Genomic DNA, 24,893 nt, shown 5'->3' on the forward strand with positions numbered 1-24,893 from the left:
TTACTTACTTGGACATTGGGCTACCTACAATCTATTCATATTTTATAGTTTATAAGATGATTACCTGTAAATATTAATTTAGTATAATATTAATCATGTGTATCAAAATACCACCATAAGAAAGGTACATTTGAGTGCATATGAATGATACTGTAGCCATCAAGTCACCTTCCTGGTTTGGTATTATGCAAATAGAGGACAATTTACATATAATATCATTTGACCTTATTATGAGCAAGTTCACATGCATTGCCTATAGCTAGCAGACATACGTATCGATTCTTGACTTGAACTTTGTACTTACTTAATACTGTATGTAGTTCTTTTTCTATGACTTGTATCATCTAAACGTCGAACATTTCTTAAAAATAATAGTCTCAAAAATTTTGAAATATTAACCCTAACATTTATATTCCATTGCCATAACTCAACAATCTTATTATAAAGTGTGCAACATTCTGAGACGGGTGGTCTAAATTATATAATTATGCACTGAAGATTGGTATTTAATTGTAATAAGACAATCAAGAGCAATTATTAGTGGTCAATTAAAATGTATTGATGAAGTATGAATGATTCATTACAAACATGAATATGTATGGGTTATTCACTATTTATTCATCATACTAATGAATATGTATGGTTTATTCATTATTCATTTCAAATAATTAATTATTCATATATAGCCTATTACTACCAATATTAATTATTAATTTTGTGTCTGTTTGTTGTATTGATTTTGTATCTGTTTGTTGTATTGATTTTGTATCTGTTTGTTGTCTATATATCTATTTTAAGAACGCACGATGTATGAATGTGTGCCACTGTTGTAAAGGTGTAGCTTCAATAAATATTATTATACAGCATGACATTTTTACTTCAAGATTTATTTAATTAATCATGCATACTTCTAATTCTCCATATTTTAATCTCTGGCTGATAATAAATCAAATAAATTAGTTTTAAGGCTACATCAAAGAATTTTCAACCAGAAATTTATTAATATTTGTATCATATATTTGTATTTAACTAATAACTGAATAAAAAAGGAAAGGATTATATTAACAATCATGTTCAATAAATAAATTGAAATTCAAAATTAAATAAACAGAAACTCATGGAGGGGTTTCTACATCTAGTTCGTGTCAACAACCTAGTTTAAGGAAATCACTTATATATGCAATGCTTACTACAGTAGATATATAAATAAAATATAGCATAAATTTATAAGCATAGTAATGTAGGGCAAGGGCAGAATTTCAATTTATCATGATTAAGTGTTTTGTTTATTAATGACAAATGAACACAATAAAAACATGCGTTAAAATACCTGTCCAATCAGTATACATTATTAAGTGTTTCATGCATTGTTTACTATACACTATGTCACCATTGAAAAATATTCAAAAAGACTTCACAGCAAGATGTACCTTCTTTGATCCTGATTCCGCAAACCCTGGCCCCACAACCCCCGCCCCCGCATACCCCGATTCAGTTCACTCTTGATCACATGCATATAATTGATCATATTCTTTAACCACCTTTAGAATTTTCCCTATTAGTCATTACTACACTTTCAAGCATGCTACACTCATATCATTACTTTGACACCATCACCCTCCTCTTAAAGTCAAAACTGCTCAGGTAAACCAATTTAAAATGATGAAATTACATGACATTTAGAGTATTTAAACAAAGTTTTGACCTTTTATGTTTACATACAAAACTGAACTTAAACTGACCCCATGCTATTATTTAAGTTTCTTATAAGTACCGGACTTTACACCACATAATAACCTGTTATCAAATAGGTCAAAATAATACAATAAGTCTAAATTATTTAATACAATCATAGTTCATATTGTAACACTGTATTTACTAGAATAATTTACAGATTGATGCGTTTAAAATTATTATTATTATTATTATGTCACAATGCAAAAAAGCTTTGCAAATTTGTCTCACTGCACAAACACATACTGCATTGGTGTATAAATAAACCAAAAGTTACAACCACCCATCAGATGAAAAGTTTAAAAGTAGTTTAATTTGTAAAAGATACATTTAAAGTTCAATTAAATTAGGAAAATCACTATTACTATATCCAGGTATAATTTTTACTTTTTGACAGCAAGGAAACTGATGGATCGTGATATCGGCAAATTAAGAGAGTTTAAAATGTCGGCCTGGATGTTGGAATCATCAAACATCATGTAATTGAACTCTACTTTATGAGTATTGCTATATGATATGTATGTAGGTATATGTTACTTTGTAAAATAATGGCAAACTATGTAAGTGTATATCCTTTTTTACTAATACTGATGATGATTATGATGGTGAAGAGTGATTTAGTGTAGTTCAAATTTCTTTTGCATATCAAAAACAGAAATTGTCATCATGTTCAGATGAGATTCCAAGTTAAAAAATGAAGAGTTCAGATAAGGGTAAAATCTTATTGGAGACTCTCCTCATTTTGTCATCATTACTTTTGTTATAAAAGAAATAAGGGTGGGGTCAAAAAGATCTATACACCAACTTTAAAATGTTTCTACAACTCAATTGGGAAAGTTTTTAACGTTAAGAAAGAAACTAAATGCTCAAAATACTCTTTCAACTAAATATTCTTAACAAAACCACTACAAGGTAAGTCCGCATTCAATGCCAAATGTAAACTGAAACATTGAATTGGAACACAAGAATTAGAGGAAATAGCCAATCCTATTTCTACACTTGTTTTTCTACTACTACAGTAGTAAACTGTAAGCAGATGTGTGGGATAAAAACAAGAAGCGATTGCATGACAGCTAACTTCCTTGACAAGACATTCAATGCACTTCCTGTCTTTGACAATCTATTATTTAATTTCATTTATTTACACTACTGGCAATCATAGCCCCTTGTTACATGTTTTTCCAATAAATTTATTTTTTATACATATAATTATAAAGCAACAATATTAACTTTTTAATCTAAAATTATGCTGTAAGATTCTTGATGTTGTAGAAAGTAATATTTAAGGTACCGGTATGGGTTTTTTTTTGTTATGATTGATGAATATAATTAAAAGTACGTTTTCCCCAAGATTGTGTAAGTGTCACTTGCACACATGGTGGAAATTGTCCACTTCGGTCAATCCATATAAAAATCATTTAAAATGCAATAAAACCATGCTAATGCAGGAGAAATATTACTGAAGACAAAAGTTTATTTGGTTTTGATTTGAAAAGGTAGAACTTCCTGAACTTTCTGGAATGTTCTAACAAATAAAAAAACAGGAAACTATTAGAGTATGACGATTACCAGTTTTGGAAAGTTCAAAACGTTGAAGAAGATCCCACTTCATTGTTGTGTAAAATCATGCATTGTATTTTAAAGAAAATATATCTTACTAAAATCCTAGACAGCCAGAAAATACCAATAACTGTAGAATTAAAACTTGAAATAAAAATGTTACTTTTAAAAGTAATGTTATGTAAATAAATACCTTTATATTAGATTTTAAAAACTGATATGCTGACTAGAATACTTTTTGTTTACTTTCAGCACTAAATGATAATTCACAAAATTAAAGGTATGTGAATTTTTACTTACAAACTTTCTAATATATTGATCTATCAGCAAGCTACAATTTACCTCAAAATTTAAACTGTTTTTATTAAATGATACAAAAAGATAAATGTTAATAAAGTTAATGTTTATAAAACAAGATCAAACAACCCATATCTCTTCCTTTTGATCTATAAGAGTATTATAACCAGAAAACAAACTTAAAAAAATAAAATCACCTTCCCAAGCACTTTGAACTCCATGGCCAGATATTGGTGTATTTTGTTTAGCTACTACATGTGCACGTTTTTTCAGACTTTTTTCCAGGTCACCTAGTGGATCTTCCATTCTGTGACAGAAGGTGATATCCTGTCCAATAGTGTCTCTTCCTCATAATAACTTGTGTGACAACTTTTTGTCATGTTTTTTTCACACCACAATCTACTACTTCTTTGTTTTGTTTCAGCCTATGGCGTTGCAGAGTCTATGACGTCATTCATGCATTGCTAACTCCCAATCACTATAATGCTTCAGTAATTGCATCACTAGTCCTTGCTATTCTTAGAGGTGACATCATTAAAGGTCATCCGTGGGTTGTAATCTAGGACCCTGGAATTCCAGGGGCTATCACTTTATATATAAAATGCATACATATAATAAGAGTAAAAATGATTTGCAATTATAAGATATTGTACATAATGTTTTGAGATAAGTTTATCCATTTACTAAGTATCAGTTCATAATTTTGAACAAATGGTATTTCAAATTAATCTTTTACCCAGCCTACTACTGTACCTACCTAGCAACTCTTTCACCTAGGCGCAGTATTGGTCAGGCACCAAAAAGCATAAAATAAGCAGATAGCATCTATATCTTTAGCTAATTTTGAGCATATAATTACCTCTATACAACCTTTTTTCTCTTTATTGCATAGCTTATGTTTTGCTTAAGCTTATGCCCCTTTTTAGCACTGCTAATGCTGTTTTATTCACTGCTTAAGCTATGTTTTGCTTTGCTATTGCTAATTTTGCTTTTTAATTAAAACTGCTATTGCTATTTTTAGCATTGCTATAGCTCTTCTTTGCACTTCTAATGCAATTATATTGACATGCTCTGAACTGTTTCTTAAGCTGCTGAAACTCTCACCATTGCAGCTAACTATGCTTCAGCAAAATTAGCAGTTTAAAGACCCCTTACCTGCAATTTTGGACGTTTTTTGGAAAATAATACATATATATCACTTTCAAAACATTAAACCATGTCATTCCTTGTCTTAAATGTACGTTTTATGGTAAATTATGATAAAAAGTGAGAAACAATGCACTACCTAAGTAGCTCGCGGCGATCGACCTCTCGTGGACGGTCTTAGGCCTAGCCTAGCTAGGCTTAGTTTTGTAGGCCTAGCTGGTAAACATCGGTAACGTACGAACATCGTACGCTAGCTATATACCTAGCCTGACGTTGTATAGTTGCTGCATTAATTGTCTTTCTATTTTTGCCAGACTCCGTTGATACAAATTGGGGAAAACCCGGTATTTTCGCTGAAAAGTTAGGAGTCTTCCATTTGTTTTGGCCTCACGATCGATCGAAAAGTGGGCGAATTACAGGTGAAAAACAAAAATATTAATCCGCGCGCAATGCATTTTGGGATTTATAGCGGGCCGCTATAATTATTAGAATCGACTTATTTTTCACATTTTTAACCGTTTAAAGACGAAAAAAGTTATCGCAATAGGACCATATAGTATTATTTTTACATTAAATATAGTTTGTGACCTTAAATTAGATCTAAAAAACGTAGGGAAGGGGGCTTTAAGCAGTGATCTCACAGGGAAAAGAATCTTTGCAAATTAGCAATTATTCAGCTGAATATGCTTCAGCAAACTTAACAGTTTAAGCATAATCGAAATCAAAGTCCAGCAGCAAAATGCAATATATGCCTAACATTAAGTGTACATCATGTAAGAAGCTAAGTCTTTGCTTGGTTAAAGCAAAATAAAGCAAATTTCCTCCTATCTCTCAACACTGTCAATAGTAGTGACAACCGGCAAAAGGAACAAATTACTGCACCTTGCTCAACTCTTTGCAGATCATCATATAATAAAAACAGAGTGTTACAACTTGCATAAAGAAAACCCTCCCATAAACAGTTCATACAGTGAGAGGCACTGGAAGCAATATTCTATCTTTCCCAATTAATATTTGTGTTTAAATATTATTTTTTATTATTAGTAGTAGAATTCAGGAAACTGCTAGTGATTGTTTAATTTCTACTAATGGCGGTAATGAACTCTATGTTTGGGTTTGTTACAAGACAGTTTTCTAAAATATCTATCTGTACTTAATTATGTACGAAACTGAAAATTGTGTTTATCCATTTTCAAACGAAACAAAATGTCCCATTCCATTGGGATCACCCTATTTAGAAAAACAAATAACGAAGATCAAGAAAGGCAAACAAAATGCTAACTAAAGACTAACAAATGCCTATTAATCGGCCCTAAGTATCTTACGGAGAAGGAGATATCTCTATTAAGGGGGATCTTTTGGTCCTTAAGTGTTCCATAATAGTGGATATTATGTAAAACACATTAAAACAATTTTGTTTACTATCAGAATAACATGTATTATCCTTGAATTAATTGCATAAATGAACTACTCTGGGTCAACAATTGGTAAAATAAAGAGTCATTAAGATGTTGTATAAAAGTAAATGTATGCTGTGACCATGAAGAACATGAATAGTGACTATACACAGTAATATACACAGTAATAAACACATCTCATGTTGCCAATCTGTTGGGCATAATATTGTTGTTTAAACACATGTCATGTTGCCAATCTGTTGGGCATAATTTTGTTGTTTACTAATTTGGGTACACTACTGTGTAACTACAATAATTTTCAAAGTTATTCCACACATATCAAAAAGTAAGTCACTAATTACAGGATGGATACACTATATATCATCGTGCTTGTGTCATTTTAGGATTAGGGAGCGAGTAGAGTAGAAGCAATCATGAATCTACAAGCCTAGTTCTACTGTACGTCAGTATTCTGTTTGAACCTATGCCTTGGGAGTACAGTACAAGTACTGAATATGATACACCATGCGCTTTACTCTAATGCTCTGTAATGTAGGTAGAGGATTTGGACCCAGGTTACTGGGATTGATAGTCAAGCACCATGCTGCAATACCACTACTACTATAAGTTTAGATAATGAGGCTCCAGTGTATACTATACAGAGGTTCCACAAAGACTATGAGTATTTGATATTAATAATGCATCACTTGATAATTAGCTGGCAAAGTCCATCACTGGCCTCGATGATTATCCATTGCAATCATTATTCATTTGGTTTAATTATACAGTACTGATGCAAGTTCACTGTACTTTTGCTACAGTTTGAGTTCAATCATAAAAGTGTATAGTAATTAACAGGTATGACCTTATTTCTATACGCCCATGTTTACAATACAAAGAATTTAAAAAAAAATTATTTAATTGTCAGTAGTTTCATGAAGTCGTTTTATTATTTCAAGTTTTTCTTTAATATCATACATGCCAACACCCTCATTGTGCTTCTGGTTTTCCACATCTGAGGTCATAATTTTTTCTGAACAGAAAGGGGATTCCCCTCAAGTAGCCATCACGCCATACCGCTTGTGATGTCACCCCTTACCTCTCGATAATAGATAGAGGGCACTATATACCACCTCCCATTTTTTAAACTTCAGATGTTGACATATACGTATATAATATCTGGAATAAGACTACTGTATGTCCTAAACGTACAACATGTATGTCAGTAAAAATCAATTTGTGCCAAATTCCATTATATTAATACTAAAATAAAATAACTTTTAATGTCTGACATTTCACACGTAGGCCTATGTTAAACAGATCTGGAATAAAGTCTGTCCTAAACATGCCAATAATTAATAATAAAATACTTTTATTAAAAAAAAAAAAAATATATATTTTTTTAGCTGTTAGCATACTACTATACTATAGACTGAATTAATCAACAAATGAGATAATAGTACTAAATAATTATGTATAGATTCAATAAAGTAAAGTCTTCCTTATTCATCCCATGTGGGGCAATTTAAAAAACAGGACCGAAATAATATAAATACATAGTATTAAACAGTAATAGTAATAATCATTAAAAAATCAAAATTAAATTTATTAATTTCAAAGATTACTAACACTAGTTAAAATAAATATTCAGAAATAATCAATTGGTTGATAGATTGATGAACTTAGCTGCAATTATGTTAATTAATAATCGACAAATAAAAATTTTAACCAGGTAATACTGTCAATCAACCTACCAAGTCATTATTTAGAACACTTAAACAAATATATTTAAATATCTGGAACACAATTTAACTATATTATACTGAATTATGTACTTCAAACACTTCTTTCATCCAAAACAATAAAGTTCAAGTAATTTGAAAAACGTTGTCAAAGTCGAGGATTAACGAGAATGAAGTGGATTTGCATCATTTGAGAAGAGAAATATAAAGACCTTGGTATTTACAACAATACAACACAAATTGGCCAGAAGCCAGGTATAAAGAAACTATTATTCAACAAAAACTAAAAAACGCCCTATAGAATGAAACCTAAAATTATAATAACCCTTCAGAAAAAACAATGAATTTAAATCGTAAACAATGAAACAATAGTAAACCGCAATATCTGTAAATTTGATGTTAAATACAATTTGATTATTTAATTAATCCATTTAAAATGAAAGTAAAGCCTCAGTGTAACTCTTATGAACAATAGCAATGTGTAAAATACTTGAAACAAACAAAACAAATTATAAATCCTCATCTTTGAGAGAAAATTGCTGCATAATTTTATAACAGTATAAAAGGTGAAGGCTAATATCTAGGCAAGTCCAGACTTGTCCGTTGCAGATGAGAAGGCTACCCTGAAATTCCCAGGTCTTGAAACATGCAGAGATGGAAATTAATGTCTATAAAATTAACATCGTTCAATAACTTCAGTTTACTGTGTTTCTGATGAATACACATTTTCAACATTCTCTTAATAATGTTAAACAGCTGTGTTGCTATTTATTATTACGTGAATGGCGATTCTCTCGTAAACAAAAACAATACTGTCATTATATGTAACCAATTTATCAGGACAATTCAAATGAAATTGTTATGCAAGTGTATGTTGTATAGTATTGAATACAAAAAAACAGACAAAACTTAATTTCTGAGCGCAGTTTAGTGGCAGCTCAACACAAAGGGACCCTTTGAGACCAAAGGGTATATACAGTAGTGTATAAGGCACAATATAAATAGAGTGAAAGCTAGCAGCTTAAAATCGTACTACACTATACAAGTCAACTATTATTATTTATTCATTTATTATTCATTATTATTAGTGATGCCATGACTTTTTTGGTACAAGAAAAATCCTAGTATAAACTGAAATATGACATAAAACATACTGACCTTGTGCTAAAAGTCTACGTCTTGCCATGTAACCAAACCCACTGGCATTATTCATTCGTATAGTTACATGCGTCCGTATATAAAATGAGGGACTTGTCGGTGGTGTTTGAGTTGAGGTCGTTAGTAATCCGTGAGGCGCGGATCCATACCCGGAAGACAGGGGTGATCCAATGTCCCAGTTTGCTATAGTGTGCACTGGTGACGCCCTTTGCACGGGCGCAGAATAAGTCCTACATTGTGGTGGTATGCGTATATGAGATGGGCTTGGTGCCGACTGTGTGGAATGTGTTGGAGATAGTGATGGTATAGAGATTGGTGATGATATCAAAGGCGTGTTAACAGCTTGATCGGGTGTTTCCGATTGAAGGAATACATCCTCGTCTTCTTCGTATATTGTCTCATCATCTGTCAGATAAATACTCTCATTATCACTCTGCATCTTCAACGTATGCACATCCACGACAACCCAGTTGTCTTTACGCCGCGTACCTTCTCCACCTCCACTTCTTCCTGGACTCTGTAAGCCTTTGACACGTGTTGTTACTTCCACTTCAAAATCGCTCATAATATGATTACACTCTGAAAATCAAAAAGAAACAAAAAAAGTTAGCATTATGTTCCGAATCTGCCAGAGACATATGTGTACAGTAGCGGACATAACTGAATGGGAGAAGCAAGGATCTATGTTAAATGTCAAAGAGAAAGGAGCTACTTAAGATTTGAATGTGCAAAATCAAGTTTGTATAGCATATTGGTCTCAAAGGAAAAGTGTTCAATATGTCTAATTCTTGTATTATTATTACATACTTAAATATTTATTTTGCTTAGACACAGAAACTGAGAAAGTGCAACATTGTGAAGATGCTCATCTGTGATTCTAAACACAGTTCTACTACATTATTATTGGTTGTTTAAGCCCCATTAAGCTATATGACGTACAGGCTACTGTCTCTTAATACCCAAAGATGGAATACAATGGTTTATTTTTAATTTCTCTGAATTGTTTTTGCAGTGAACTATCGCTGGTGCCGCACTATAAAATAGTTAACCAGACCTACATAAAATCTCAGTATACTTTTTATGTAAAATAAAACATTTGTTCAGTTAGCTGGAATACATTAAAAAAGACATTCAGCGCACATTTTTATGACATTAATTATATGATGTTCTGTTGATCTTTTAATTTTTTAACGAGTTTATGTTTTAAGTTTTGTTGATCTTCTAGTTGTAGAATTTGAAGTCTCACTAACATAGCTGTAGGCCTTCATCCTTCAACAACTCTTTGAAAACAAAATTTTAACCCAAAAACTGCAATAAACCTTTTACAAAGGACACCATCTTTGTATGCTGTTTCTAATTATGTTACTACATGTCTAGACAAGAATTTAAAAACCTAGAAAATTATAATAATCCAATGACACACATAAATTTGATTTCTTTGTCATTATAAGTAATCAAGCGATGGCTTTTTTTTTTTGGAATAAAACATAAATAATATAATGTATCTTTTTATTACGCCTCATTATATTATAATATAAAACATTTTTTTTGGGAGGGGGGGGGGGGGTTCTACACATTGGAAATACCTTGTCACTTAAAATACTAAAAAAAAATTACCATATTTATTTATTCAAATTTCTGCCAATAAAACAAATATAAAAGGCAAGGAAAGTCCAAATGTAAATGTAAAATTAATTGAGCAACAATGTTGGTCCTAAAGTTACTATTGATAAAATTGTATCTGGATTCATTATTGAAACTTTTTTTGTTGGTGAGAATTTATGAAATTACACTATAGTATATTTATTGAATTACATCACAACACATCATTGCTTCTGACACTTTTATGCTCATAGTCTATTTATGAGCCTGTACAACTGTCCCAAGTTTCTCGTTGCTAAAATAGCCAATAAGAGGCACTACAGTATAACAGAAACTTTTGAAGAACATTAACAGTGAATATCAATAGAAATTTAATTTATTTTTCAAGTTTAAGATCACTATCATTAATACAGACAGTTAATCTAAAGCAATCTTAATTCTGGCTGTTCTGGATATTTCAATCACATGTTTTGTACCGAATCCTCAATGAGTTCAGTGTAAAAAGTTCTAATAGTAAATACTACACCCATTTCTAAGTTAAGATCATTATCATTAATACAGACAGTTAATCTACAGCAATGTTTATTCTGGCTGTCGCACGTTTTGTACGTTTTGTACGGAAATAAGTGAAGTGTGAACACTTCTAACTAAAAACACTACACCAATTTTTGAAAACATTTTATCTGGGCACCGGACAGGATGGAAACGAGGCTCAGTGTGGATGTACCTTTCATCCTGGTCTTCATTAGAGGAAGAAGATTTTTGAGAAGCGCATCAAGTTGTGATGCGTAACAGTTGTTCTGTGTTTGCCTGGAGGCAACAAGTGGTGGGGTATTATCACCAGCAGACGGAATCATCAAAGCATTCAATTCAGACACTGTGAATCTTATGACAGGTGAAGTAAGCAAAAATGAAATAGATAAATGAATATAGTTATGATAGCTGTAGAAGAAGTCCACATAGAGGCTATATTACACAAAGTGTGTGATTGCAACATACACAAGCAATGGTAATGTCTGTAATTAAATAGGGCAATAAAAAAAATAACCAAAATTCTGTGGAGGTGCAGTAAAATTAAGTTACTACACTGACATTCTTTAAATGTAATGACGACAATGAAATGGTGAAAAGCTAAATGGCTATTTTATAGGCCCAACAAAAGCTGGTAACTGCATGGTGGAAAGTGTATTTCTTATCAGACAACCAGATTTGTGCTGTTCTTGGGCAATAATAACAAATTAAATTCGGTTTTGGTTGATTCAGGGTAAAAACTTCTTTTAGATAAAATGATGCCAAATAATCCCAGTCATACTATAATTCTAAATACTCAGTATTGCTTCAATTTGAAAGACTGGACTGTATACTGTAGTATTTTTTAATTGATAATTGACACAGATCATACTGGTTAAGAAAAATTACATTTTAGTACCTGGACGACATGTGAGCACATTGAATGGGCAATTTGCATAACATTTGCATACAATAGACTATAGATATATATTTTGAAAGTTTAAGTGTGCACTGTATATTTACTTTACACCCAATATAAGCACATGCTAATTGATAAAGCAACTATTCCTGTTTTGTACGCTCCTTTTTTTGGAAGAAAAACCCTTCGCTGGCGCCCTACAATCATTTTTGGGAAACAATAAATTAATTTTAATTATGGCAAGAAAAAGTACAATACATTATTCAAATTAATCTTTTATAAAGTGCTTTAAATCAATCTTCAACAAGTACACATAGTTTACCTTTTTAAATTAAATGGTCTTTTTGAATATGCCGCTAAGATGCAATTACACATTATTAAATCACTGAATTATAATGGTAATGAATGTAATAATCATTCAACCTAGTATTGGTCAAACATTTACAGTGCCGAGTGTTTTACAATATGAGTTCAATGTCTTATTTGTGTCGTTGTCCTAACAGATAGTTGATTCCCTCAATAAACTGTTTTATTTTTTTGATTTGTCTAGTAATGTCTGTCTGTAATACAGCATCACATCAATTCTGTATTGCAACGAAAATATTTAAATATCTGATTTTTTTTCTAAATTTCTATTATTTATTAATTATTTCATTTACTTAATAATTAGTTATCCGCTTGGTATACCAAGCGGATAACTCCTTGTAATTGTATGAGATCAATATTTTTTTTCTGTATTATTCTTCTTTCCTTCCTTCCTTTTTGTGAGTCGTGTTCCTCTAAAATGTGTAAACATAACATTTCATAACTTTGACAACATATGGGCATTTACGTGAAGTTGTGCACCTCCTATTTTTGAATGACGTCATAGTTGCGCAACGTGACTTATGCGCAATTTTATGAATTTCAATGATTGATCATAGATTAAAAACCAAAAGTCATTTAGTATTGACACTTTGAAAAAATTTAAGTCATATCAGGGGCAAACTTTCTACGGATTAAAAATGGCATGTTTGACAAGAAGTTACGCGCGCACGCGCATTTAAAATTTCAAAATGCGCAAAATTAATTTCTAATCAACTTTTTACGCGTTTCTTGTCATTTTGAGCATGTCAAAAATTCCCACGGGCGCGCAATTTTTTATGCGCGCGGTCCGCACATAGCGTTAAAAACATATTTTTTTCTCTTGAATTATATTTTTCAAGCCTTTCCCAGTGATTTTGAAAACAATTTAGACCTTTTCCAGTTTAAATAACGCCATACGAACACGTTGAATTAGACAATTCGTGCGCGTTTTTTATGAAAAAGCTTAAAAAATCGTCAAAATTATGTCTTTTTTTAAACAGTCATAGTTTCTAAAGTAAACCGTTAACCGTTTATTTTTATTACAAAATCTAGAAGTTGATGAGTTGTAGATATCGGATCATGCATCAATAAGGCTAAAAAAACATTGTGACGTCATCGTATGGCCACACGAATGTAAAATATAGGATTTTTGTCTCTTTCGTTATTGCTCATCACATTCAATGGAGCGCATCGCGCTTATCTGTATTCTTTTTTCTCCTACATTTATATATTGTGTAGGTCAATCAACTTTCTTTAGCATGAGATAAAAATATTTTAATTTTTATGACGTCATCATGCCTAAAAATTTTAATTACGTGGGTCATTAATTTCATCTTTACAGTAAATTTTAATCTGTAATAGCTCGTAAGAATAAAATGTGATAATCACGATTAAAACGTTTTCTGGAAGCTATTGGATTGTAGATACGAATTCATGTAAACATTTTGCCAATCGGATGTTGTGACGTCATCATATGGCCAGTTGAATAAAAAAAGTCGTATTTTCATATTTTGCGTAATAGTTCATCACATTTAAAAGGGTGCGCATCTATATTTTACGTATTCAAATTTCTTCTACACGTTAATATGTTGTTCCTGAGATAATTTCCTTCTGAAATTGCTATCTAAGTGTTTCATTTTGATACCGTCGCCATGTTAAAAATTGGAATAAATGGCGGGTCCCGTAATTTCACCTATTCTACACTGTATGTAATATGTATAGAGCTTATACTGTTTGCATGTATATACTATATGACACAAAATTCAGCACTAACAGCATGTCATATTCTTCAGTTCTTGTCATAATGCCATAATCTTTATCTGTGTGCAATATTCCAACGTATGACGTGCACGTGGCGTTTGTCGTGGTGCGGATAACTAACTCGTCAAAGTGACGAGTTTCATGTCTAGTTTATAAATTCTATTTGTATTTTTAGTTGTTGTTACCCGTTAAATTTTCATGTTATTTTTAGCATTGTAATGAGTCCATAATGATCAGCTTCAGTTGGATGCACCATCCTCGTTAAATATTGTTGAAATAAAAAAAAGTTTAATTCCCATAAATAAAAAAGGTGTTTGTTATTTTGTTTGATATTATTTATTTATACTGGGCGCCCTCTTCAGTCAAAACTGGTCTCCCAGAGGGCCCAGTTATGATCAGTGGCTGTGATGTAATAGTACATCGAGTAACCCCCTACTCGTCTCAAAAGAAATACTAGGTTTTTTAAAGTGCACATGAGCTAGATGTGTACACTGGACCTATGGTTTATAGTCCTTTATCCAAGAAGACTCGTTCTACCACCAGAACCATGAAGCGAGTGAGCCTCGAACCCTTGCCGCTGTCTTAACCGGTTGGCCACTCACATGTTTTTGGTAGTTCAAAAAAGTTGTCCATAAACAAATTGCAACTAGACTATTTCACACCACCAATAACAACAATTAAACAAATGAATTGGTACATAACACTTTCTGATAAATATGATATGATATTCCGACACTTCCTTCCTTATGGAAAGGGAATGTATATCCCAAGCTGGGAAACTAAACAAAAGACCAACAATAGAACAATAGCAACCACATCACAAAGGTCAGAGTAACGCAACACTGTAGTAGTACAAGTTCATTTAAATAGTGATGGTTCTAAATCGTGGGAACACAACAGTCCAACTTAACTTGATCATTTGACATGATTTCATGACCCATATAGGTGTCACAACCTATGTAATAACAAAATAACAAAGGTCACAATTTGTCCTGACCTACAGTGTGTCACAACAATATGTCACATGACTTTTTGTCTCAACCATTGTAACACTACCAACAAAATAACAATAGCTCAATTAGGAGGGCAATTGATTCTTTTCAAAGGCTAACCTAATTAATCTCAATCAAAATGTTGTGATAAACTAAGGTTTTCCTAAGTATTACTAATATTAATTACTATTATTACATAATAGCTGGTCTACTAATTTGATTTGCGAAAATGAGTTTGACAATAATGATGTGTTTTGATAAAGGATGATAAGGATTAACAGGCTGATGAGGATGACATCAATTAAAAAGTAGGAGGAAGTTAATGAAAATAATCTTTTTAAATAAAGATAATGCAATAAAACAAGGCTATATACATTACATATCCGCAGTCGCGTGCTCAAGTTAGTGTTTACCGACCAACCGACCGACCGACATAGTGAGCTGTAGAGTTGCGTTGCACGCGACTAAAAAGTCATCAGCAGTCTTAAGAAACCGTTCTACCAATCGTAAAAATATGAGAGAGTACAGTTATTTTCCTTTACAAAGTTATCTTCGGGTAAAAGACTGTTCCCGTTCAGAATCGTGCAAAAGAGAGCGTGTACATAGAGTACTCTACAGTAGGTCAGACTTATCTCACTTTGTTCTAAAGCGAGTGCATTTACTACAGTTCAGACTTAACTCACTTTGTGATAGAGAGTGGATCTACTCCAATTCAGACAAATACTTTAAAAAAGAGAGTGCATTTACTCCCGTTCAAATACTTTACGTAAGAGAGTGCATTTACTCCAGTGTTCAGACAAATACTTTACATAAGAAAGTACATTTGCTCACGTCCAGACTTGACTCACTTTGTGTTACACAGTACATGTGCTCTAGTTCAGACTCACAGCAGCTAAGTTAGCTCTTATCTAGTTCACAGACTTAATGTCCTCTCCTTGAAGGATGCATTAACTAATGAAAATATAGAACCAACAAATCCAATCCTCTTCTTGTACTACTTCATTAATAGTCCAAAATAAAGAGAACTCATATTGATACACATAGTGAACATTATTAACATTAACTCACAGTATTTCCGCACGCAATACTTTTAAATGTTAAAAGCATGCCAAGTGCTAATGTAAATAATGTAACAATGGCTATAATATGTTATAAAAGAAAGATAAAGAAAATGTAATATAATAAAGTAATTATTGTCTGGTACCAGTCAACATAAAAGATATGTGATAATTAGTATTACCAGTTATTAAAATAATAAATTGCAATAATATTGTTTGCAGATGCTTTTAATACATCAATATATATATTTTATTGCCTGTGAATGTACATCATTAGTAGGTGGTGTTAAGTATCTTTCTTTTTGTGTATGAAGATTGGTCTTTTCGGCAAACTACTGTACCGCTCTCAATGATAGTTGTATATTGATTAAGCATGAACTTTATTCTTCACTCCGGTAGTAGAAGAATATACTGCAATGTACTGATGTTATCAGTGTCAATATGCAAAAACATGGCTATTAACTATAATAACTACTGAACATACTATTGCTACAGTACATTCCCAACTCTCTACTCATTTCCTGAAGATTAACAATTAAAAAATATAGAATCATAATGGCTTGTCTTGCCTTTTTTCCATACTTTGTTATAGTACTATACCCTACACTCGCACTTTCACTAAACTCGCACTTTCCTTACACTCGCACTTTCCCTACACTCGCACTTTCCCTAAACTCGCACTTTCACTAAACTCGTACTTTCACTAAACTCGCACTTTCACTACACTCACACTTTCCCTAAACTCGCACTTCCCCTAAACTCACACATTCCCTACACTAGCACTTTCCATAAAAATTCTACATAAAATACAGATTCAGAGTCTGAGGAGGACACACTATTTCAACACTATCCCTAAACACACATTATCCTTAAACAGGTAATTCACAGATATACTTGTGAACTTTAACCAACAGAGACACAATACTGTATAGATTTTCTTTCAGTATATTACTGTGTCAGCAGATACAGTACAAGTATTAGTGGTAGATTGTATCCCACTCACACTCACAATATATTGATGACAGAACGCAGCTATATATCACTTAATTAATCATATTTTTTATTGATCATAAATTAACTTGCATCCTTCTCTAAAACATTATTCAATAAAAAGTATAAATGATTTATTATATTTTCGCATTGCAGTTGACATATTAAAAGTTGACAATTGCGATGATTCACCATCATAAATGATATCATTTGCTTGGCATAATCAAGGTATGTAAAATGATTTTGTAACAAATAACATTCTTGTCATCTGCATAAGCTTTGATTTATACCATATCATCATTTTTATAATTGCATGAGAGACCGCGCTAATTTGGCTGCATGTCATTCATTTGGTCGCTTGTCGCTAATTTGGTCACATGTCGATGTAGGTGTTTCAGTCCTTCCTTTCCAATATTATCAATAATATGTTCTCACGTCCCTTTCTTTACTGATAATATAATAATAATAAATAACATAGGATAAACATATTCTAAATACTTGAGTTATGATTCAACATTATTCTTTCTTAACATGCTGTACATCATTTCTTTAATGTAGTGCACATTCTAAACATTCTATGTCTCAGTTCTGAAAACTTTCCATTTCCACAAGAAAGTTCAGCAGTACAGAGCCAGTATATCAGTGACTTTCCCTCTCATTATTCGGACTAAATGTCATTAACAAACATATGTTTGTAAAACTACTCATACAGTACATCATTTCTTTATTAGAGTGCGCACATTCTAAACATTTTATTTATCAGTGTAGTTCTGAAAACTTTCCATTTCCACAACCAAGTTCAGCAGTACAGTACCAGTATCTGTGACTTCCCCTCTCATTATTCGGACTAAATGTCATTAACAAACATATGTTTGTAAAACTACTGATACAGTACATCATTTCTTTAATAAATAATAGAGTGCGCACATTCTAAACATTCTGTTTATCAGTCTAGTTCTGAAAACTTTCCATTTCCACAATAAAGTTCAGCAGTGCGCTCCACTTTGTACTAGCTTACAAGGTTAATTACAGTTCATTTCCAATGCTGGAAATGTGGTTTTTTCTTTTCAGACAACTCCGGATCTTTTGAATCCGGGTTATATTAGTTGCAAAAAGAATGCTTTATGCAAATCAAACGGTAGAATATATATACATATTTAGTAGTTTTTATATAAATATTAATTATTTACAGTGCTTAAAACAGAAACTTTGGTTTGTCTGTGCAAGTAATCTTTTGTATTTCGGTAAAAGTCGAAAGACACACTTCTTAAAATCATCATCACAGTATAGTAAGGAAAGTTTAATTCTACTATATAAAATTGATATTTCATTTTTAATAGTACTATATCATTAAGAGATGAGAATAGCATGCACATCTTCAAGCTATTATCCAATAGCGGTGCTCAATGGAATTTATTCTTCTCGTCCTTTGTATTTTGTATCCTCTTTTCGCAGGGAGAGGGCTATTGTCTGTTTATATCTAGATAACCTAGACACAAAATAGACTTTGTTATTTTCCTGGACTCCTTTTGTAATGTATTTGTAAAATAAAGTAATCAATTCAATTTTTAGACATAAAATACATAAATTTAGGGTTAGAACTTAGTTATTAGTGGATAATAATTTAATTACATGGTTTAAAGTGCTTTTTATGCCATTTTTCAATGACATTTAAAGCCATTTTGACTGAATACATCATATACTGTGTAAACACACATGATGACTAATTGTTACATAACAAACTCTGTATAAAGTTCAGTGAGTAGGACCTGACTAGTTGTTATTACAAACAAAGGATGCATACTGATCAACTCCCTTATGGCAACATGCCAATACTTGAACTCATCATATATTGTAATGATTGCGTTTTTATTTATCATTTCAAACAACTGTATAGATTAGTTGTAATGTATTGCAAGTATGAATTTCAATTGGTGCGATACTATACTGTATTAACACAACTTAAGGATACACAAAATACTGGAACATAAACAAAACCGCTGGAATACCATCGACAGGTAACAAACAATAGTTGGTCCACAAACATCAGAACTAAAACAATTATACAACAAAGACAAAGGACTGCAGATGATGTTAGATTAAAAATATGGCATACTGCCAAATTGGTCTCATAATATAGTTGCTATAGTAACAATTGTGAATATATAACCATGACCCTTTGACACAGTGGTTATTGATAATGATATCTGGACACAATGCTTGATTGACATCATGAAAAATTTGTAAAAAAAAGACAAAGACTATTCGACTGGTTTGGTTGCAAACTCCTCGCTGTTTCTATCTATCAAACAGTGTAAATAGTCGAGTAGTGTACCAGCAGTGTCACTATCTGAACAGTGCAACTATGCAAGCAGTTTTACTATAAGAGCAGGACATTACATGCAATGCGACTATACAAGCAGTGCGAGTATAGGAGCAGTGCGACTATATGAGCAGTAGTGTACTGTACAGATGGTCTTAGGAACAAACTATTTTGAAAATGACTAATAACTTCTGAAATTATTGAATAACCGTTTATTTACAGAACTGCGTAAAATTCAAGATTGTAACTTTGTAAATAGGTGTGGTTGTCATGATACAATAACAAAACAAAAAGAAAGTTCTCTATTAATAATAAGCCCACACACACTTAAAAACAAACAATGGCTGCCAGACAATACCATGGCAAACTGCCAAATGTATCAAAAGATATTAAGTTATTATAAAGGACAATTGCTGCTTTAATTGTCACCACACTTATATCAACTCTCTTAAAAGTTTACCTGTACAAAAAGTTACTCCAAAGACTGTGGCTTTTCGATACCACAACAACGCATATACTCTGGCACATTGCCACATATAAAAGTTCATTGAATATGTCGCTTTATGCTTCGTTGTGACGCACGTACAAAACAATAATTATGTTTTTCAGTATGAATAAAAAAATGAAAATAAACTTTACCTTTGGAAACTTGCAATTAAAATCAGTTGACTGTCATTTTAGTGACTTAATTCAAAAGAATTCAGTTTCACATCTGTAAATAGATCTTGCCATTTGTGGTGTTAGACATTCACGAGGGCGCTATTACTGTTTGCAGTATGGAATGCATTCAAATAATTTGTAGTTATAACTGTTTTGTTAAAGTAGAAACCCTCCTTTGGTGGGACACCTCTATTCGGGAGACCCCTATTAAGGGGACATTATGCAATGACATGAACGAACGAAAATACATGTTTTAACACTATTTTTTGGGTCTGTTTAATAGGGGTTATAAGGCAATTGACCTAATTGAAAAACTTTCAGAAATTATTTGACCATGGAGGATTTAGATTTTAATTAATTAATATTTAATTTATATTTTAAATAATTCCTCCATGATCTGACAAATACTTTATGAAAACTTGGCATTTCTCTCTGGCTCTATAGTTTATGCTTTTCATTTTTACCCTTTTAATTTGTACTGAATTAAGATCTATCTAGCCACAATACGGTTCATTGAGATTTTTCTAATATTGCTAACTATCTTGACATTAAACTAATACTGAAAGTTATAACTGCATACAGTCACAATCTACGTCATTATGACAATATATGTCATACAGAGTCACAATCCACGTCATTATGACAATATATGTCACAATTTCAATTGTTTATTTAGCTCTGAAAATGACAGTTCATTATCAGATATCATTGCAGCTAAATTATTGATTAGTGATATTAATTCTTTTTTATAATCTCCCTTGTCATTTTTCCAACCATGCAAATGATATTGCCCGTAACACAATAACTAAGTGAATAATAATATACAAGGTATCAATGCTTTGTTTCTCGAAGCCAAGAAAATGAAATCGTACCAAGACGTCATCTTGAAAGCATACAAATGATATTGTCCGTAACACAACAATGCTTTGTTTCTCAATGAAAACTGTTTTTCATTAAAGCATTCAAACAATCCAAGGCCCTGTTTCTGCTGCCAACTAAATACCGTATATTATACGGTATTTTTTGAATACCGTATATATACGGTATATTTTTGGCAGCAGAAACTGCGCTCATAAAAAATATACCGTATTTTGTATACCGTATTTTCCCCACAAAATTTGTGGATAAAATACGGTATTTACAAATTTATACCGTATTTTTTGTACCCGTTTCTGCTGCCAATAAAAAATACCGTATTTTTTTTTTACATGACAAAAGGTCACCATTCGTGTTTTTATTGTCTGTCGCTGTTAGCTGCTTTACACACATGTACAGATATATTCGGCGAAAATGTGGAGCGAATACGTCACAGTTTTACTAAATAAATGTGTGTGGGGAAGCTAAAATGTCTGACCAACTAAAAGGTAATAAAAGGGACAACCACATTTATAAAGACATTTCTAAAAAAATAAAGCAGGAGTATGGAATAAACTTGTCTCCAAAGCAAGTAAACTCAAAGCTGAAGAGCCTGCGAAAGCAGTACAACATTGCAAAATACAATAACTCGGGGAGGGAACGAATTAATTGTCCCCATTACGATGTTTTCTGTGCTCTCACAACATCTCTATCACTAGGGCTAGGCTGTTGAAAGTGAGACGTAAAACTTCCTTTATTGCGACTTTTAATTATCGATCAAATAAATGAATGGCAATTTGGGTAAAAAAGATGAAATTTAACACGACCACCCAAGAAGTATTGTTAGCAGAAACGGGGTACTAAAAAATACGGTATAAAAAATACCGTATTTTATACCGTATTTTTATACCGTATTTTGAGCAGTTGCAGCAGAAACAGGCCCCAAGATAAATATTAAAACATTTGTTTATAGAAATGTTTATATTTTGAAACATGTAGAACTAAGGATGAATGGCTTGCCATAGACTTGCCATCAATATTTTAATAAAAGATACTTAAATGAGAAATAACATACTGTATTGGAATCAATAAACAGTGTGAAACATCAGTTAAATAACTGTTTTAACATTTATTGGAATCAGTAAATCTTCAACTTCAGTGTGAAAAATTACTTAAATGCACATATGGAAATAATCACTAAACCCAACTTTAGTGTGAAAACATGACAAATAAATGTCTTAACTTTTCTATTGGAATTACAGTTACTAAACCAAACTTAAGTGTGAAACATTACTTAATATTAACTGTCTTTAAACATTTATTGGAATCAGTAAATCTAATTCACTGTTACATAAATGACATTGTAATATTTATTTCAGCTTACCTGGATTCCAAAACATAACCTGGAAAATTGAAATTACCTTTCACGAAGTAATTCTTTTCAAGCCTTGGATCAACCTAATTCTATCCAGACAACATGAAGGCAGCTGATGAAATATCCACATCCAACACAATTACCTATCAACTCAATTGCTACATAATTCTATACTTTTTACAACGGAAATATAACTCTTAACTCAATATGCTTCTTAAAAAAGTACATTGACACAGTATTCAGTAATTGGTGCACGGTTGTATCTTTAACTGCGTCATTTGTGAATGATGCGCACTGATTGCACAAGGGGAAACCCCTATATCTCTAATATTAAATAATACGGTTTTTAATTAGTTTTGGGGGATAGGGTTGGATTACTAAAGTGCCACACCTAACAATTTACACCTGGCGTCAACCTGCCAGGCGCTACGTATAACCAATCGCTTAAGCATTGATTATGCATTAGTTTGTCAACCGAGAACAAAGGAATCACTGTCAGACCAATAAATAGTAATTATAGCAACAATACCCAACAAATTTAATGAAACTATTCTATTCCAAAAATAACATTAATATTGTCTACAATTTACTTTCTTTTTAAACTAAAAAAATAATAACTGTTATGACTTGTTTATCAGTAAATTTCAATTTGATAAAAAACATCCAACTGCAATAAATCATAACAGATTTAAAGAGGAGAAAAGGAGAATACAGCGACTGTGTGTCTGCTGCATTTTACTTACTTAAAACACAATTTATTATTCTTACAATTTGTACAAATTATGAATTAATTATCATTCATTTAGCAACTTTAGATAATATTAAAGTTGAATTAATTAACAATGATTTATCTACTGATTGTAGAAGTGCAGAAACTGTATCCAATAATTGATAGCATTGTGCTGAAATTTTTGTCAAAGTTATTTTAAGATTTAGTTAATAACTACAGATATTTTGTGGTGTACATTTTTTCTTACTAATCTCTGTATATAGATATGCTGTATGTACAGTAGTTCATGTGTACATACTAAACATACACAATGTTATTAATGTTTACATGGGAATATACTCTATACCTAAATAATGTATTCTTTTAATACAAATAAACATTACTAATTACAAGCTGTACATAATGGCTCCTTTGTCCTTATTTTATATACACAGGGATGTAATCTCTTTACATCCATACCGCATACTGATTTAGTGCTTACAATTACACAAACCAACAGTAGTCTATGATTGCTGCTTAGCTGGATAAACCTCTCTCTCCTACAGTAAGAGAGGAATACATTACGAAAGAACAAAGTAGTATACATTAAAATATCACACCCTGTCGGATAATGGTATAGTCCGTTACCAGAGCGTCCTCAAGTGAGACACACCCACTTAACATTGTCATCATTTCTTTTCGTAACGCTGTTGTGTGTGTACGTGTAATACAGAAACAAAACTGACATTCCTGAGGAATTACTAAAGATAACAAAGAAAAATAAGAACGAAGCTAAGTGTTGTATTCTAGTATCACGGTTTCATGAAAGAATAGACAGGCTTAGTTGAGATTCGTTGCAATTTGACATTTTAGGGTGAAAGAAAGATACCAATATGTTGGGGTCTCCACGCTACGGTGAAGTAGGACTGGCACCTGGAGTGTATTAATTGCCGTACGTGTAGTGAGATATCCCCGTGCGACATTTGTGTCTGTTGGACACCTTATAAGTTTAAGTCACTTCCTAGGCCTACCGAACGCGCTTAGCCTGTTGTACCACCCTCAGAGGCGAGTCAAGTTGAATCGGCAGGCCCATGCTGTACTAAACATAGTACACCTTGCAAACCAGTCGTGATGTGTAAGTAACTTGTAGGTTCAATTTGTATGTGCAGATCCCACACCTGTTTTGCCTATAGATCTGTTTATTTGTGCAAATGTGTTGTCATTGAAAACATTTCCACTGAGAATAATGCTTACCATATTGTAAGAAACTGTTAAAGATTAAGGACTTATTGTTTTTAGCATGAGCCATAGCTTGGTTTAAATAAACCCATAATCAAACTTGAAATGCCATCGTTGAATCGTTATAATGAATCTATGGATCGCAAAATGAAAATAGCTGTGACGTCAGACTGAGGCACTGTATGTTCATACGTAAAATGTATAAGGCTGCCAACTTGAACAGTGTACACATGTGAGTGTAAACAGTAGCTTTGTTAACCACAGTCTGTATACAACAGCGATGTTGAGGCAATGTGATTAGAAGCCCATGTTCTTTCTACTATTAAGCAAGCTCTACATTGCCACATATGGCGACTTTCATCTTTGAGATGAAGGTTACACACAAAGCCACCAACTACATCATCTATTTTAACATCTGTTTTTTTGCAAAATTGGTTTTCACCATCTGTATATGTATGGGCGGCCATTAGGGCCAAAATAGACAAACGTTGCCGTACGAACAATTCCGCTCCCGAAAGGCA

At 32.3% G+C, this 24,893-nt stretch overlaps 1 protein-coding gene across 1 annotated transcript in view; it reads right to left on the reverse strand.

Moving 5' to 3' along the window:
- The window catches only part of LOC144851906 (uncharacterized), a 31,754-nt gene extending 11,728 nt beyond the window's left edge, over positions 1–20,026 (reverse strand). Inside the window, exons 1-2 of the mRNA XM_078709562.1 lie at positions 19,995–20,026; positions 9,035–9,613 (exon numbers count right to left, since the gene is read on the reverse strand). Coding sequence (XP_078565688.1) covers positions 9,035–9,599 — 565 coding nt within the window. The 5' untranslated portion in view covers positions 9,600–9,613; positions 19,995–20,026. The remainder of the gene's footprint in view (positions 1–9,034; positions 9,614–19,994) is intronic.
- Positions 20,027–24,893: the final 4,867 nt, after the last annotated feature.

The sequence above is a fragment of the Antedon bifida genome, chromosome 9 (assembly GCF_963402885.1).
Source record: "Antedon bifida chromosome 9, ecAntBifi1.1, whole genome shotgun sequence".
NCBI classification, from domain to species: Eukaryota; Metazoa; Echinodermata; class Crinoidea; order Comatulida; family Antedonidae; genus Antedon; species Antedon bifida.